The sequence below is a fragment of the Hoplias malabaricus genome, chromosome 1 (assembly GCF_029633855.1).
Source record: "Hoplias malabaricus isolate fHopMal1 chromosome 1, fHopMal1.hap1, whole genome shotgun sequence".
Classification (NCBI taxonomy): Eukaryota; Metazoa; Chordata; class Actinopteri; order Characiformes; family Erythrinidae; genus Hoplias; species Hoplias malabaricus.
This window is the reverse complement of record NC_089800.1, coordinates 78,335,607-78,352,900: the sequence shown is the minus strand read 5'-3', so window position 1 is coordinate 78,352,900 and position 17,294 is coordinate 78,335,607. Positions and strand designations below refer to the sequence as shown.

At 43.4% G+C, this 17,294-nt stretch overlaps 1 protein-coding gene across 2 annotated transcripts in view; it reads right to left on the bottom strand.

Annotated features, from left to right (window-relative positions):
• Positions 1 to 4,814, bottom strand: part of asap2a (ArfGAP with SH3 domain, ankyrin repeat and PH domain 2a) — an 84,031-nt gene extending 79,217 nt beyond the window's left edge. For both annotated transcript variants that reach the window (XM_066674168.1, XM_066674177.1), the window contains exon 1: positions 4,299 to 4,814. In XM_066674168.1, the coding sequence (XP_066530265.1) occupies positions 4,299 to 4,424 (126 nt within the window). In that variant the 5' untranslated portion in view covers positions 4,425 to 4,814. The remainder of the gene's footprint in view (positions 1 to 4,298) is intronic.
• Positions 4,815 to 17,294: the final 12,480 nt, after the last annotated feature.

Sequence of the window (17,294 nt, the reverse complement as noted above, 5' to 3'; positions counted from 1 at the left end):
TGATCAATGGCAGCCGAACTGATCAGCACCACAACCGATATACTGTTATAATAATTGTCACAATATGAAATGAATTAATTTCTATTTAGCATCTGGCTGCAAGCAGTAGCAGCCGATGGCAGCTGCTATTTAAATAGTGGAAGCTGCCAGTCATTCAGTGCCAATGTTTCTGACCAACTGCAAGTATGTGCCCTGCTGGAGGTGGCCCAGAAGCATCTGCCACTAACTTATAGTGGCAACTAGACAAGCAACAGTGGCCTCTGACTGTCCACCAGCTACGACTCACCAGCTGTTGGTGGGTCAGTGGTAAGTGTCGCTAACCAGTTATTGGCTGGCCAGTGACTGATCGGCAGCTATCCCTAGAGAAGAAAATTAGGAGTAATTTACAACCATACTTTATTCCTTCTCATAACTTCTGCTAAGTCATCATTGAGCTCAAAATAAAAACATGTCTAGACTCTTTAGTCTCATCGGAGGGCATGTGTTTTTGTCTAATCATCTTTCAACTTGCTACATTTTTGTCTTAGCTCCGGGTATATGGGAGTATTTTCAGCAACAAGCTCTTTCTCATCTGGCTACATTCTCCCCTCAACCCAGAGCTATCAGATAGAGTGTTTTCTGTGGCAGGGCTTTTTTCCCCTCATCTGGCTACATTCTAGCCTCGACCCAGAGCAATCTGGGTGTTTGCTGTGACAGGACCCCTTTTGAACACTTTCCATGATATGGAACTCATTGACAAACATTCTATTGAATAGAAACACAGAGTTGAAGAGGTGTCACATACCAATAATTATTCACATGCAGCTGTGACAAAGAGAATATCAAATTTGACTGAAATGCCCATCCCTTTATGACAGGAGTCCCAAGTAGAGCATTTGTCACAGGTTCGAATAGCAGCAACATCAAAAGTCCAAGAACACTGACTATGCTGATTAAGTGGATGAAGTATGGTGTAGTATTTATAACAAATAATTTAAAACAAACATTGCATTCATGTTTTAATGCTATTTTCTTAATGTGGCACATTTTAATGTGTCTATTTATACTTCTCAAATTCTGGAAACAAATATTATACTTTGGTCAAAAGAAAGAGAAACTGGAACACTGAAATGACTAGCTGAGGGCAGCCTAACATGTCACTTAGTACTCCAGGCATGCTCTGTTACACAATATGTGGAAGCATTTCCCATGTCCTCGGAGGAACACAAAATATGTGGGCCAACAGATGCTACACTCACCCACACCACAGAAGCTCCTGTGCACCGTGGGACTGCAAAAGTGAGACGGAGGACACAGGGAGACTTTGAAAGACCTGAAAAAGTAGGGCTTCTGTAAAACTCAACATGTGTAGGCTTTGCGGCAGCCTGAGTTTATGCCCTATCACGACCATGACCACAGTGCAAAAACAGCACGCGAGAGGAGGAAAAGCAACAACAATCGCTCAGCTCCAAGCCGGACTTCCTGAGGGCCTCAATGGAAAGCACAGTCATGGCATACTGCAAACAATTTCTTATATTGTTAGGTCTCTTATGACATTACTGTAGCTTTCCAAACTTAGGGGCTGTGTTATGAGCTACTTTGGTGGTTCTGTATAACAAAATGCTTAAGGTGCTATGTATGTGGTGCTACAGAAAAGGCAGCCAGATATAAGGTATATGTCAATGTGTGCAGAAACCTCTCTAACTTATGAACTGGGCTACATAAAAATGGACGCATTTTGGACAAACATATGGGCCCAAAGTCATCACACCCATTGCCAAATGATGGCTAGAGGGGTATAAAGCCCTTCAGCACTGGGGTGTGTGGCAGTGTAACTGTAAATGCATTCTCAGGATTTACAAAGGACCATGCAATACCCATGAGATGAACAGGAATGGGTTTTATGATTCAGAACACACCATCCACCATCAGTACATACTAACGCTCTTGTGGCTGGAAGCAACTGAATTCTCACAATCCATGTTTCTATATCTAGTGTAAAGCCTTCCCAAAACTGCAGAACACAGGTTCCCTGTTACAACCCTCGACTTCAGAAGAGCAGGTGTCTAATTTCAGACCTTTCTGGATGGTTTGGTGAACAAGAACTAGGCCTAAATTTAGTTTTTGACCACACACCAATGGCAAACATATGCACCTGTGAAAATAACAAATCTAGGCATATATTTAATAAGTCTGGGAAACTAGCTCCCAGTGTACTTATCCTCAGCCAAAACCAAAAGCAAACACAGCCAAGGGCACAAGTAAAAGTGTCAATTACATGACGGTAAGCAAGATAGCATCACTGTCTGTGCTGCTGATACTAACATCGCCTACACAAGACGGCAGGGGCCAGCAGTTCACCCAGAACCATAAAGCATCATGACAACATCTGACATATAAAGTGCCTGTAGAACAGTAGGCCTCCATTTAATTCACTGCAGGTTCAAAACAAGCCATCAACCTTGTCCCTCGTTGTCTCCATCAGAGACTTGGATAGTAAGAGAAGAACCCGGAGCTGTGAAGGATGGAGGTCCCTCGGGAAGTCACAGCGAAAGGCACAGCAAGATGCAGTGAGAGGCTTATAATAGCGCCGCCGACTGGCATGAGAAGCTCTATTTTTACCCCATACCAGGGCGAGGCTTCGCTCATCAGCATCACTGTAGCCGCTGTAAGACATACTTGATTAAGTGTAAAATGTCCTAAACACTAAGGAGGGGCTATTCACACTAAGCAGGTCATAATGGACGTTTTAATTAACACCCGCTGACTGGCCCAGTGTTCTTCAACTTATGACAAAATTAAAACAAGGTACAATGCTGCACAAGAAGGTTTAAAGGCTTGGACCCTGGCCCATGGTTTTGGGTGAATATGCGGCAACCGTGGTCTTAGTGGAGAGGTTGATGGTTATGCTTTGTTTTGCAGGCATTTTAAGCAGTTGGTATAGTTTAGAGTGCAGCTAATAAATGCTAAATATCACAGGCTACTATTCATTCATTCACTCATTTTCTATAACAACTGCATGATTTTTGGGGTCACTGTGGGCCTGGAATGACTGGGTGCTAGGTAGGAGCACACCAGTCCATCACAGGGCACCACATACTCACCCAGTCACCCACACACCCCTAACTATGGCCTCTTATACCTGGCCAATCACCTTACCAACATGTGTTACTGAACTTTGAGAGGACACCCATGCAGAAACAGGGAGAACACAGTGACCAGAGGTGAGGACTGAAGTTGGACAGGAAAAAAACTTGATGCCTTTGGCCCACTGAACAGCAGGCAAAACATACAAATGGACCCTGGATCAACTCACGACTCAAGTCCTCCCAGAGTTTGACGGAAGCCCCGGTCTGTGATACTGTAGTTAATTTAACTAGCCACCAGAGGCTGCGCATCCCGAATCCTGACCGGTGCTGTAGTGCATTACTCAAGGCAACCTCCAGTGGCCAAGCTGGGGAACTACAACAACAAGGCCAGCCAATCCAGTTCGGAGTGGGAGCATTTCAAATCGCGTTTCTCAAGCATCGAACAGACGTGTGCTGAGGCGTTTGCTAAAATAACTACTTCTAATCCTCATCGTCATATTTTACAACATTTTTTGCTAGTTAAAATATGTAAGAAAATCACATGATGCATGTTTAAACAGTTTTGAAAACTATAATTCACCCCCCATTTTAAAAGAGTTGACTGCCAACATGAATGTGTAGTAGTTTCTTCTCTTCAAATGACGCACACAGAAGTGGCTTAAGTCTCAATAACACATTTTTGCTGGAAAAACTTCTGACTTGCGCATGCATCAAAGCTACGTCCAAAATGTTGAGAGGTCTGTTATTGGCTGTTCTGGAATTCAGCTTATGAATATAATAAAGTTGTTGTTTTTCTTTTTATTTTCACATCTACCTGTGAACGATATTTCACCACAAACATGAGTGCTTTATTTAACCCCTGCATTTCTTTTGCTGTTCAATTCCAGAAGTAGGATATTACCCTTGCATGCAGAAAAGTGCCATTGGGGGCAGAATCACAATGCACTCTATCAGCTGAATATTCCACAAAGCAGGATCTCTCAGTTTAGCCCATCATTCTTGTCCAATATGAAAGATGCTGAGGGACATTCCTCGTTCACCTTAAGGCTCAGGTTATCCCACTAACTGCGAAATACTTCTTTGTGGAATACCACTCAGAGCCCCAGGAACAAGCCATAAAGAAGCCTGAAGACCCCAAGAGAGAACACAGAGGATAATAAACACCATGCACAAAAGAGGAGTGACCGGCTTGACCGCACTGAGCCTGGGGAGTGTTAAGCTGTATCCTACCTCCTCCAGAGCGGCCACGGTGTTCCTACAATGCGCCATTCTGGTGGTGAAGTTGGAGGCAGTGGGAGATTTATAGTCCTCGTTCGTCTCGGCCACGAACTCCGCCACCGTGATCTGGTCCGGCATGATATTCCTTTTGTTCAAACCCGAAAGTCCCCGGCTCGTGTGTTTTACCAACGCAAAGCGACTGCAGATATGTGTGTGAAGCTCATGAATAGGAGGGTGGGTCGTCCCGGAGTGTGATCATTGCCCGAGCCGAGCGGTGTTGTTGAGGAGAGAAAGGGGCAAGTTGAGGAGTCAGTGCATGAGAATGAAGTGCTGGTGTCTCTTTCCCTCCCTTTCTTTCTCGCTTTCTTTCCTTCTTCCTTCTCTCTCTCTCTCCGCTCAGCTTTTCCCTTCCTCCGTCCACTTCAGCCGAGATCCCGTCACACAGCCCTCCAGCGAGCCACGGCAGTTCCGTTGTCCTCCTGCGTTTGTGTGGAAGTCGAGTATCGCTCCGCGGCAGCGTGCAGCTCTCCGTCCAGCCGCCGATTCAGTGGAAGCGCAGCGGAGCTGACAAAGTGAAAAGGTGGAGGCGACTCAATGGAGCACCGCCGGCCAACCAGAAGCTGCGTGGGCTGGGCCTCGACCAATCATATCGCGCGGTGGGCGTGGCCACAGTTACATGGACGTGGAAAAGGCAGCGCGACTTTTTTTAAAGACACCCTTCAGCATAAATCCAGTGTTAAAGGATGTTAGAATGTGTATACAGTGTTGTTTATATATGAAAATAATATATCATTATATCTTTAGTGTATTAAGCAGTCAGTGCCCTGGCTGAACATTTCTGCTTTAAAACAGACACTCTCAAAAACATGAGTTCCGAAGAAGGGGGTTTCTGATGTCACAAACCTAAGGAACCAATCCTGTCAGTTAATGAGGCTGTGCAGTGGAGGGGTGGTTGGAGACATATGTGTGGAGTGTGAACAGAATGAAGACATGGAGAGTTATATCTAAAATACTTTTATGGAATTGGGGATGTGTTTTCTTAGAAATAACATTTAAATATATAACTCTGAGGGGACTAGTTATAGATTTTAGATTTTAATCGATGCGTGAAGATTGAACTTAATGAGAGTTTATTAGTGTTTGATTGTCTGTGTTTTGGTTTGTGTAGAGGCACATTGTAACCAGAGGGGGGGGGGAGAGATATGACCCATGACCTTTTAGCTTGAAATATTGATGTAGTAGGTCTATCTTGAAATAATTTCCCTCTACATTTTAAAATAATGTTTAATTTTGAATAAGTAACTAGTTTGGCATAATTAGATGTAATTATAAGATAATAAGAAATTATTTATTTAAAATTTCATATTAAATAAACATTATATAATACATGAATAAAAAAAATTGACTCATTTTTATCTGCAGACATAAATGTTTGACTATGATCCTACCTTTATCTACCTTTATTTCCATAATTTTAGACATTCAAATTATTTTGAGTCCCAAACTACTCACAGAAACACAGTGTGTTATGCTAGCTCGGGGAGTGAGCAGAAATTAGCATTGTTGACCGCGAGTAGTCAACACCTACCAATGTGTGTTTTTGGACCATGGGAGGAAACCTGGGCACCCGGAGGAAACCCACATGGACACAGGGAGAACACACCACACTCTTCATAAACAATCACTTTGTTCACAATCAGTTTAATTTGAAACTCTAGGCTTTAAGTGACGTGTTGCTCATTTTAAAATTCTGCTCTGCTAAGACTTTGCAAACAACAGCTCCTTATTTCCCTTCACATTTCCAGCTGGTATGATCGAATGGTGCATGTAGCATTTGATTTGGCAACAAAAGCATGCATGTCTCTTTCACGTATGTAATAAGTGTAGTCACTTTATTCACTCAGTTAAAGCTGTGTGGGGATTTGACTCTTTTCTGTCCTGTCTGTGAGTTTGTAGCTTCACGGTGGCATGATGTAAGATAAGCTTCTGAATCTCTGGTTATTACACTAGGGGCTGGAAGTCCTCCAGCGTTAGAACTCTAGGCCTGTTACAGCAGCAAGGCAAGTGTCACACCCTGCTACCCCCAGAACAAAAGACTCATTAAAATGATAATGATAAGAGAAGCATAATCTCTGCTACAGCCCTCTTCACAGGAGGAGCCCTCCCCAGTTATAAGCAGACATATCAATATTACCATGACAGAGGGCCGTTTCTAGGGAGCAGTCCTCTGGGCTTCATGCAAATCATTCCGGAGTACTTTTAAATGTTATTTAAATGTTATTTATTCGTATACAGTAGCACTGTTCAAGACCGGAGGCCCACACTGACTGACAGGAGTTTAGGAATGTCTTGGATTTTTGTGGAGTTTTTTTTTTTTACATCCATCAATCAACATTTCAATGACAGACTTAAAAAGTGTCTGGTGAAATTACATCTTTTACATCAAGTCAAAATAATAAACAATTAGGAATTAGATGTAGTATTTTTTTTCTATGAAATATTACACAAACAGCCTATTAAAACCCTACAAAAAAAAAAAAAGAAAGAAATCCCATGGATATTTAATGATTTAATATTAGGATGTTTGGAATTGTGTAATATTTCATGATAAAAAAACTACATCTAATTCCTAGGTGCTTATTATTTTGATGTAATTTCACCAGACACTTTTTAAGTCTGTCATATAAATGTTGATTGATGGCTGGATGTATGTGATCACCATGAGTAGAACTTGATGCTACAAAAGAACATGAAAAACAGCACACGATAAACACAAAATAGCCATGCTCATGTTTATTAGAAATGACTCTGAAAGGCTGGATGTACCAGGCCTTAGGGGCAGCGCGTGTAATGAAATGCACAGTAGTTTTGCCGCCTCAGTGACTGGTAGCTCTTCAGCAGATTGGGTAATCCAGGCCATAAGAAGCCATTCAGCAAGTCCCCGGTGAGCCGTTTTGTGTTTTTCCTGTGCTTTGTGCCGTGACAATCTGCTGACGTTATCCAGCCCATTCAGGTCTGGCAGGGCGGCCATCATTATAAATAGTGCAACAGTGGTGGCCTGGGACCCAGATCCAGCTCCAGATCTCAAACACCCCAGAGGCGGCCCCTCTACCCAATCAAGCTCTCAGATGGATTCTCCTCGGCGGCGAAAATCATAGAGTGCAGTACACTAAGGGCAGCCCAGCGTATGCAAAGCAGCTTCCTGTGGTGAGCAGCTGGTGCTGGCAACAATCAAGAAACTGAAAAACCAACAAAAAAAAAAGTATATACATACAATTTAATTATACTTTTCAAATTTTTATTTTATCATCTTTTAGATTTTTTAATTAATTGTAAAATTGCATGTAATATTTTCATGTTTGAAAATCACATGTAATTCATTTTGTAGACAGTGAGGAGTGTGATGTGTTCTCCGTGGGTTTCCTCAGGGTGTGGGGTTCTCCTCCGGTTGTGTGAGTGTGTGTCTGTGTTGCCCTGTGAGGGATTGGCGCCCCCTCCAGGGTGTATTCCCGCCTTGCACCCAATGATTCCAGGTAGGCTCTGGACCCCCGTGACCCTGAACTGGATAAGGGATACAGATAATGAATGAATGAATGAATTAATAATTTTGATGATTTTGAGAACTACTGTTCTCACAGAATAACAAACTCCCACATGTGTATGTTTTCATTCAGTAGCTCGTCATCTTTTAAGGTGGAACGGCATATTTGAGTTAAAAGCTGACTGTAGCTGGTTTGTTAGTTTTTATTCACCGTTTGAATTACCACAGAAAGGCATTTGTAACTCAAGCTGTTCATATTTTCAGAACATTCAGTCTGTGTTTACTTTCATGTAAATTAAGTCAATGTTACCCACCTATGGGGCAAAAATAGAGCAATATCCTGTAGTGTCTAAATGCCCCCAGAAGCCATTTCTCAGCCAGCAGCGCACAGAGAGAAACACCGAGCCATTAGTTTGTTTCCCATTTCCCAGCGCCTTTAAGGTTTAGACTTTAAACTTGATTTGTGATTGGTTTGATGATTTAGCGTATAACTGATTCCAACCCACCTGCCAACACGTGCGTTTTTACTGTGGGAGAAAACCAGAGCACCTGGAGGAATCCCACACAGACACAGGGAGAACACACCATACTCCTCACAGTGAGTGACCTGAGGAAAATGATTTAAATACTGAGCCATGTCCATGGGCTAAAAGAGAAGCCCAGACAGTAGCAAAGATGCTATACACAGTGGGAGTAAAGCCCACTTTATTGTCTTCACCTTCTTCATACTTCACAAAATAATGTATTAATTAACTCATAGTTCCTTAGGTTGCATTTTCCAAAGAGCATTGAGACTAACAGCAGTGTCCAGACACTTTACACAGAGTGAAGAGAAACTCAATTAATGCATTTACTGTAAAACGTAGCAGACATTCTGCAGCTGGCATTTCTCTGTCGGCCCAGCGCTCTGCATGAGTGGCAACTCTGAACGGCAAAGTCAGGTTTGGAGTTTCTTGCCGGCATTTTCCATTATCAGAGAAATGCTCACAGGGTGCTGGTTGGAGAAAGTATATATTTTTGCTGAGCAGCAAAAACAATTAAATAATTATTTAGTTAATGAAATAATTAAAATAACTGGGCGGCACGGTGGCGCAGCAGGTAGTGTCACAGAGCTCCAGGGACCTGGAGGTTGTGGGTTAGATTCCTGCTCCGGGTGACTGTCTGTGAGGAGTTGGTGTGTTCTCCCTGTGTCCGCGTTGGTTTCCTCCGGGTGCTCCGGTTTCCTCCCACAGTCCAAAAACACACATTGGTAGGTGGAATGGTGACTCAAAAGTATCCGTAGGTGTGTCTGTGTTGCCCTGAGAAGGACCGGCGCACTCTCCAGGTTGTATTCTCGCCTTGTGCCCAATGATTCCAGGTAGGCTCTGGACCCACTGCGACCCTGAACTGGATAAGGGTTACAGATAATGAATGAATAATACTACTACTACTAATAATAAAATAAATAAATGGATAGATAGATACATTAAATAAATGAAATACTGTGGCCACGCACTGTCCACTCTGTGAGACACTCCTCTCTCGTTGGTCCACCTTGTAGACACCTTAAGACAGTAGCTCATCAGTCACTGCACAGTGTGTGTCGGTCGTCCTCTAGTCCTTCATCAGTGACACAGAACGCTGTCGGCTGGATATTTTTAGCTGGTGGTCCAGTCCAGCGGTGACATTTTAGTGTCTAAAACTCCAGCAACACTGCTGCATCTGATCCACTTGTAGTATGCAGAGCAACAGATGGACTACCATCCTGTCTGTAATTGTAGAACTACAAAGTGCACCTGTATGGTCAGTGGAGCTGATAAAATGGGTCAGAGTTCAGAAACAGAATGAGGGTCTAATAAGAGAATCTCACTTCATGAAGTCTACAAAGCATTATTTTTATACCAGGACAATTGTAATTGACATTTCCTTCCGAAGTTGTTCCAGGGGGTCATGGAGTTTAAGACGGAACAACACAAATAATCTTGTATAAGGCAGCTTCCCGCCATATAGATAAACTTCCTTCTATGGTGTGGAGCTGTTTTCATGAGCAGAAGAACTAGCTGATACAGTTTGAGGGAAGCAGTGGTCAGGGAACCCATTTTAAACAAGACTTTGAGCAAAGGTCAGATTGGCTCTCATTGTGGTAAAAGTGCGATGGCATGAAAAGAGATGCCACAGCGTGGGCCTAGTCTTCTTTTGTCATCCACACATCCTGTTGGTGCTCTATATTCAACATGATCTGCCTGTAGTCTTCCGGAAACGTTTTAAATGACACATTAAACACCTTGCTGTGAGGGCTTGATGGTAAACAGCCATAAGAGCATGCGCAGAGGTAGGAGGATCACTCCACAACTTCACAAAGTTATTTAGGTAGTTCACCACCACTCCAAGAAACACAGCTGTACTGCTCCTAGTGCTGGGGGAGTTTATACTCCCAATTAGAATAGCCCTACCCCCCATCTGCATCTCTCCAATCACAGCACTGGGCCTGCATTTATTTGAGAGCACTATACGGGTGGAGCAAATGAAGCAAAACAGACACAACAAGACACAAAAATAAGAGCACAGAGTGAAAACAGAGAAAATGAGAACGGGGAAAAAAGAGAACTGAGCGGAAATGGCTAAAAACCAATGCTTCTGCACCTTGCTCCTCACCGCTGTGCTCTCAGGTCAGCGTCAACAGCGAGCGGCTTAATATCACTTCAAAGAACAGGTGCTCAAACCAGCTGTTCTGAACAGGGCCGGTTTGACAGGAGGAAAACACTGTTGAAGGTGTTTGATCCTTGTGGTATTTTGAGCAAAGAGTTCACAGATGTTTTTTAAGACCCAGAACTGGGTTCCAATGTGGAAAATGGTAGAATCTGTCTGATTCCCACAGCTGTAACAACAATAGTGTATATAATCAACAAATGACTAGTGTATTTCCAGCCCACAGCATCATCTGAATACTTACCACTGTTCTTCTATGTGCTTAATATTGTCTTTAACTATTTCTTCTGCAATCCCTTCATTATGAATAACATTCCAAGCGATGATTCGATGATTAGAGACAGAACTTCTCTCAGCAAATAATTGAAAAGACACTAACAATGGCCTCTGTGCTGAATAGCAGCGTGCACTTATCTTTATTATCTTCTCTTAGGCTTAGAACAGTGGAGGGTGGGGGTGGTAGGTAGCTGGGTTCTTTTTCACACTCTGCTTCATTAAATCATGCAATAAGGGAGGAGACTGAATTAAGCAATTTGCAGGAGGTGAGGAAAGCACAGGCAGGGCTTCATTCCCACTTTTTTTTTGGCAGAGCCGTGATAGAAATTACATGCATAGTATTTGCAATGGAAAGAGAGCAGTGATTTTATGCATGTGTGTGGTATGAGATCAGGTCATCTGAACGTGCAGCCCATCAGGGAAAGTGTGTGTGTGTTATTCCCAGAGGAGCAGCTCTTCCAGAGGAATCACACCAGAGACTGATTTGCCTTTCCCTAATTTCATGTTGCCCAGGCAACCCGAGGCTACGCAGCGCAATCTGGGAATGAATGAGAGTCTTTCAGGCGCTTTTACTTATGGCTGCCTAAGATTGCACTGAGAGCTCCCACACTGGGAGTGTGTGTAGGTCACGTACTCACACACACACACACACACACACACACACAAACACACACACAAATGACAGGTTAATGAAAAGGTGTTAACCACCTAAATGTGGGTGTTAAAAAGCAACATCCATCAGTGTAAAAACTGTGTTTACAATTTCCAACATAATATATAAAACTGTACCATACTCATTCATTCATTCATTCATTCTTTCTTTCTTTCTTTCTTTCTTTCTTTCTTTCTTTCTTTCTTTCATGTTCTGTTACCACTTCATCATAATCATTGGTACAAGACAGGAACACAAACTGGACAGGGCCCAGTACATCAGTTTCACACACTCACCCAGTCACTCACACACTCACACATGTGAACAGTTTCACACACTCACCCAGTCACTCACACACTAACACACACCTGTGGACAGTTTCACACACTCACCCAGTCGCTCACACACTAACACACACCTGTGGACAGTTTCACACACTCGTCCAGTCACTCACACACTCACACACACCCGTGGACAGTTTCACACACTCACCCAGTCGCTCACACACTAACACACACCTGTGGACAGTTTCACACACTTGTCCAGTCACTCACACACTCACACACACCCGTGGACAGTTTCACACACTCACCCAGTCACTCACACACTCACACACACCCGTGGACAGTTTCACACACTGGCCCAGTCACTCACACACTCACACCTGTGGACAATTTCACTCTCACCCAGTCACTAACACACACACACACACATCTGTGGACAATTTCACACTCACCTAGTCACTAACACGCACACACCTGTGGACAGTTTCACACACTCACCCAGTCACTCACACACTAACACACACCTGTGGACAGTTTCACACACTCACCCAGTCACTCACACACTAACACACACCTGTGGACAGTTTCACACACTCACCCAGTCACTCACACACACCTGTGGACAGTTACACACACTCACCCAGTCACTCACACACTCACACCCGTGGACTTCCCCCATTAACGTATGTGTTTGTATTAGGAGAGAAAACCGAATTACCAGGAGGAAACCCACACAAACACTGGGAGAACACCACCTTCCTCAGACAGTGACCTAAAGTTGAGATCGAACCCAGGCCCCTTGCTTATTTAAAAATGTCTTATTGACCTGTGTTTTAAAGGTATATCCTCACAGTATTGACTTATTGATCTCACCTCAGTAAATCACCTTGAGAGCTGTAGGGTCAAGGTGTCAGCTTTCTCAATAAAAACAAGTGAGCTCTCAGAGCATGAATGCATGGAAGGCTGAAAAGTAGCTCTCTAGACCACAGGCACCCAAACACAGCCCTGTGTCGACAGCAGTACCTCCTTAAATTTGGGATGGACGTTGATGACTCACCTCCCTCTTCAGATTTACTGACGGAGAGAACAACAAGAGAAAACAAATAAAAATACAGAGATGAGACTTAGATTGAATCCCATTTCTTATTTTTAACCCTACCACTTATAGGTGTAGTGGTTTAAAGAAAAGCACCTCAAAGGCCTGATATATCACCAGAACACAAATAAAAAAGAGCAACACTTCGTTTCCAGGGACTAGTGGTGCTCGGTAGCTGCTCTGCCAGTCTGCAGTGATAGCAGAGGAGCGTTGCTGGACTCTAGTTAAAATTAGGGCATACAATGATTTCAGATTTGTCCCACAACCATAGATTATCACCCACTTCTCTTCTTTGACATCAAGCTGAGTTCCAATTCCACTTTAAATGTTTCTGTAGCCTCAGGTGCTAGAATGTAATTGCTTTACCATTTAAGGTGGAACTGGAAAATTACTAGATAACTACTGAAACATCAGAGAAAGAAAATTCAGAAAAGAGCACCAAAACACCAAGAAAGAAAGAAAGAAAATGAACAGAAAAGAAGCAAAGAGAAATGTGAAGACTCACTCTTCTGACTGAATTTAGAAAAAAACACAGAATTAAAAAAAGGTGTGAGGGAAAATAAGAGAAGCAGGAAGTGTAGGTAAGTGAGACAGTGATAAGAGAGGTGAGAAAATGATACAGGAGCATCACTGAGTGTGTCGCAGTTCTGCCGCTTACTCCAGGAAACCAAAGACCAAGATGTCAATTCGTTTCTCATCGTCAGGTCTCTTCCACAACTCTCACATGTGCACACAGTGTGACAAACCAATCTCCAGACCCTTCAGAACCAAGCAGCCAAAATACACAGCTCTCTCTTTTGGCTGCAACAGGAGGAGAGTCACCCATTTCCTCTGGGTTTCAGACAGAGAACTCGGACGTATGGTTTCTCATTGTAATAGTGCAATAGTTTTCTGAAATACTTCTGAGATTAGCGGCTAATTTTTATCACAGCAGCATGACAGTTTCCCTTGCAGTGCTGTCTGAGGGCTAGAAGGCCATGCACATTCAGTAGTGTTGTCCAGCCTTGCTCTAAACCAACAGAGGTTTCTCCAGATTTATGAATTTTTCACAGTATTGTGTAAATAGATGGTGAAAGACCTCAAATCTTTTTTTGTTCTTACATTCTCTCTCAAAGTTTGGCACCAAGTCGTGAGCCATGACACCTCTTCGCTGCAAAGACTGAGCCTGTTGCATACTCTGTTTGCCCTCTTTAACCCTCTTCTTCAATGGCAAGGACTTTCACAGGACTAGCGTGTATGATCTACTGTGTGTACTGTGTTCTTAGTCCACCACCATGATCCACCACCCAAATCATACCAGCTCTGGTGGGTCTGTTGGGGTCTTGACCATTGGAGAATGCGATGAATGGGGGCAAACAAAGTATGCAGAGCAACAGATGAAATACAGTGTGTAACTGTAGAATTAGAGTTCTCTTGTATGGTCACAGGGGTTGAGAGGATGTTGGGTGTGATTTATATATATATCTCATATGGTACAGTGTAATTACTTAGTATAATTTTCCTTCATGAGGACACATACAGTAAATCAATAATGGGGGGGGTGTGTCTTTTATTGTGTTGGGCTATTTTCGTCAAGCAAACTCTCACTTCACCCCAGACACTTAAAGACTTCCTGCACCATGTTTATGTGGTTATAAAAAGAACAGTCTAAAGAGAGGCCATGCCCATGAGAACAACCCTCTCTCTCTCTCTCTCTCTCTCTCTCTCTCTCTCACTCTTTCTCTCTCTCATTCTCTCTTTCTCTCTCTCTCTCACTCTCTCTCTCTCTCTCTCATTCTCTCTCTCTCTCTCTCACTCTTTCTCTCTCTCATTCTCTCTTTCTCTCTCTCTCTCTCTCTCTCTCTCTTTCTCTCTCTCATTCTCTCTTTCTCTCTCTCACTCTCTCTCTCTCTCTCTCTCTCATTCTCTCTCTCTCTCTCTCTCTCTCTCTCTCTCTCACACACACACACACACACAGACTTTACGACCTTCCAAGGGTCACCAAGCTGTGAAAGCTCTGAGAGTGTTTCTGAGAGTGATTTTTCGCTTGTTCATGGCGTCCAGACATCTTCACTGACAGAGAAAAAACAGTCCCCCAGCTGGGGCAGCATCACCATGGAGAGGCCACAGCACACCTGTCATCGCATCTTGACGGATAGTTAATTGCTTCTCTGCTTTAAAGCCCCCCACTCCCAAAAAAGCAATAGTAGGTGATTAATGAGTTTTCTCCTGCTCCTCTTTCTTTAGTGAAGACTGTGGAAGCTCTTGTGTTATAGATGTTTAAAATAATGATAAAAGGCCTAAATTAAAGTACATGGAAACTCTTTACAATGGCTAAGGATCGCGTGTTCATTTTCCATCAGACTAACCATCCGTCTCTGAGCGTCCTTTCAAAAACGTGATGGGGTTTTAAGGACTGAGTGAATTCGCTACGACAGTCTGAGTGCTTTAACAGAGTGCTGATAATAAATCTGCTTTACCTGTTACATTTTCCCAACCCTCTGGATGATATTAGCTCCTTTCTGCTTATGAGTGCACCAGTGCCTGAGAAGCTCACACACTCATGTTAGTAGGCCAGGTTACACAGCCATTCCCTCTAATTACATTGCATCTGGAAGAAACCCACACAGACACAGGGAAAAACACACCAACTCCTCAGGGTCGAACAGTGACCCGAAGCAAGGATTAAGCCTAGGACCCCAGGACTCTGGATCTATGTGGCTGCCATGATAGCTTCAGTGCCACCGTGCTACAGCACCACTATGCCACACTTCACAAAATGCTAAATAAATCATGGTGTACAGGATAAAGTGGTCCTATATTTTGGGGTTCCGCTGACTTCTACATAACTGTAGTTCAATAACACAATCACGGAAACCTCAAAAAGCCATACCCTACAAAAACGAGGCCTGTTTTCTTTAAAATGTATTTGTGATGTCACAAAAACCTGTGTACTTCCAAATATCACCCCATGAATCTACCTGTGGTACATGAGCCCGCTCCAATGAAATTTTGTGGTAATTTACACCTCATACTTAAGCAAAGAAGAATTTAGTGTAAATCTTAATAGAAGCTCAATGACAACTGAGTTGAATAATTAGTGATTTATAGATTTGAAAACTCACCGTCGTGTAATTCATCTACTCGCTCACTTTTGGTTAGCCTAACATTCTCCACAAGGTGGCGCCACACACTCACCTTGACAAATAGCTTCATTTGGGGCTGCTATACAATTTTGCATCAAAGACACTTCAGTCCTTGTTCAGAAGCTGTATGTTTTTTTTTGGGGGGGGGACAGTAACATGTTAATTTCATCGTCAACATATATTTGGAAGTATTTTGCCCGTACAAGCAGCTATGAACAAGGCCTACAAGGCCTCATGCTGGCATGTCCTCAACTTTCCGCTTCTTTTTTCCCCTTTAGGTCGTCTATCCTAAGACAGAAAAGAGAATATCCATTCTCAGCTTTGGTAAATAATGCATCCTCCACTCACTGCAAGCACCACCGCTCCAAAGTTACCTCAGAAATCATGTTAAACATCTTTCTGGCTTCAGTAGGAACAGACCTCCAGTCCATGGGAGGCCTCTCAGACTGTAAATTCAGTAAATAATCCAGTCTGACTTTACCCAGCCCAAAATTCTGAGGAAGATTGCTGAGTCATCCAGCATCCAGTCTCATCCCTCTGTGTCTGCTCTGAGAGCAGGTGTTCAGCAGAGACGTCTAGAAACACAGAGAACTGCACAAACACTTTTATTAGTTAACACCAGTGCACAAAAAGCAACATCCAGCTTGACCTCCAAACTGGGCCAGCTCATTTGTTTTGCCAAACTACTGTACACTATATGGCCAGTGTTTCTTCTAAACTGAAGGGTATTAATAGGCTCTGCCACATAATTCTTTGTAGGTGCATCCTCTAATTTTCTAGGAAGGCTTTGCACCAAGTATTGGAACACTGCAGTGAGGACTGGATTGCATTCAGCCGCATAAACATTAGTGAGATCAGATACTGATGTTATTGGATTTCTGTGGCCATCACACTTTATCCATTACGAACACCTTGTTGGAGCATAAGAGTGTCCACAAGTACACCTGGCATCAGGATACACTACGCCGCATTTCAATGATCGACTTTGGACTTGCGGCCATATGTTCTGGACACTCGGGTGAAGAGAGGTGCTGAGCTGACAACTGATCACCGCCTTGTTGTGAGTTGGATCAGATGGCGGGGGAAGATGCCGGACAGACCTGGCAGCCCTAAACGTGTGCTGAGGGTTTGCTGGGTACATTTGGCAGAGGAACCTGTCAGAAAGCTCTTCAACTTTCTAGATACCCAAGGACGCTTTACAATCTACACTGCTCAGAACGCTCAATTCACACACACACACTGGCGAGAAGCGGCAGCCAAACGCGCACAGCGTACTCTCAACCAGAAACGACCGTCCACCTGGAGGACTGCATCGGGCACTAGGATTTCACCCAGGACAGAGCGCC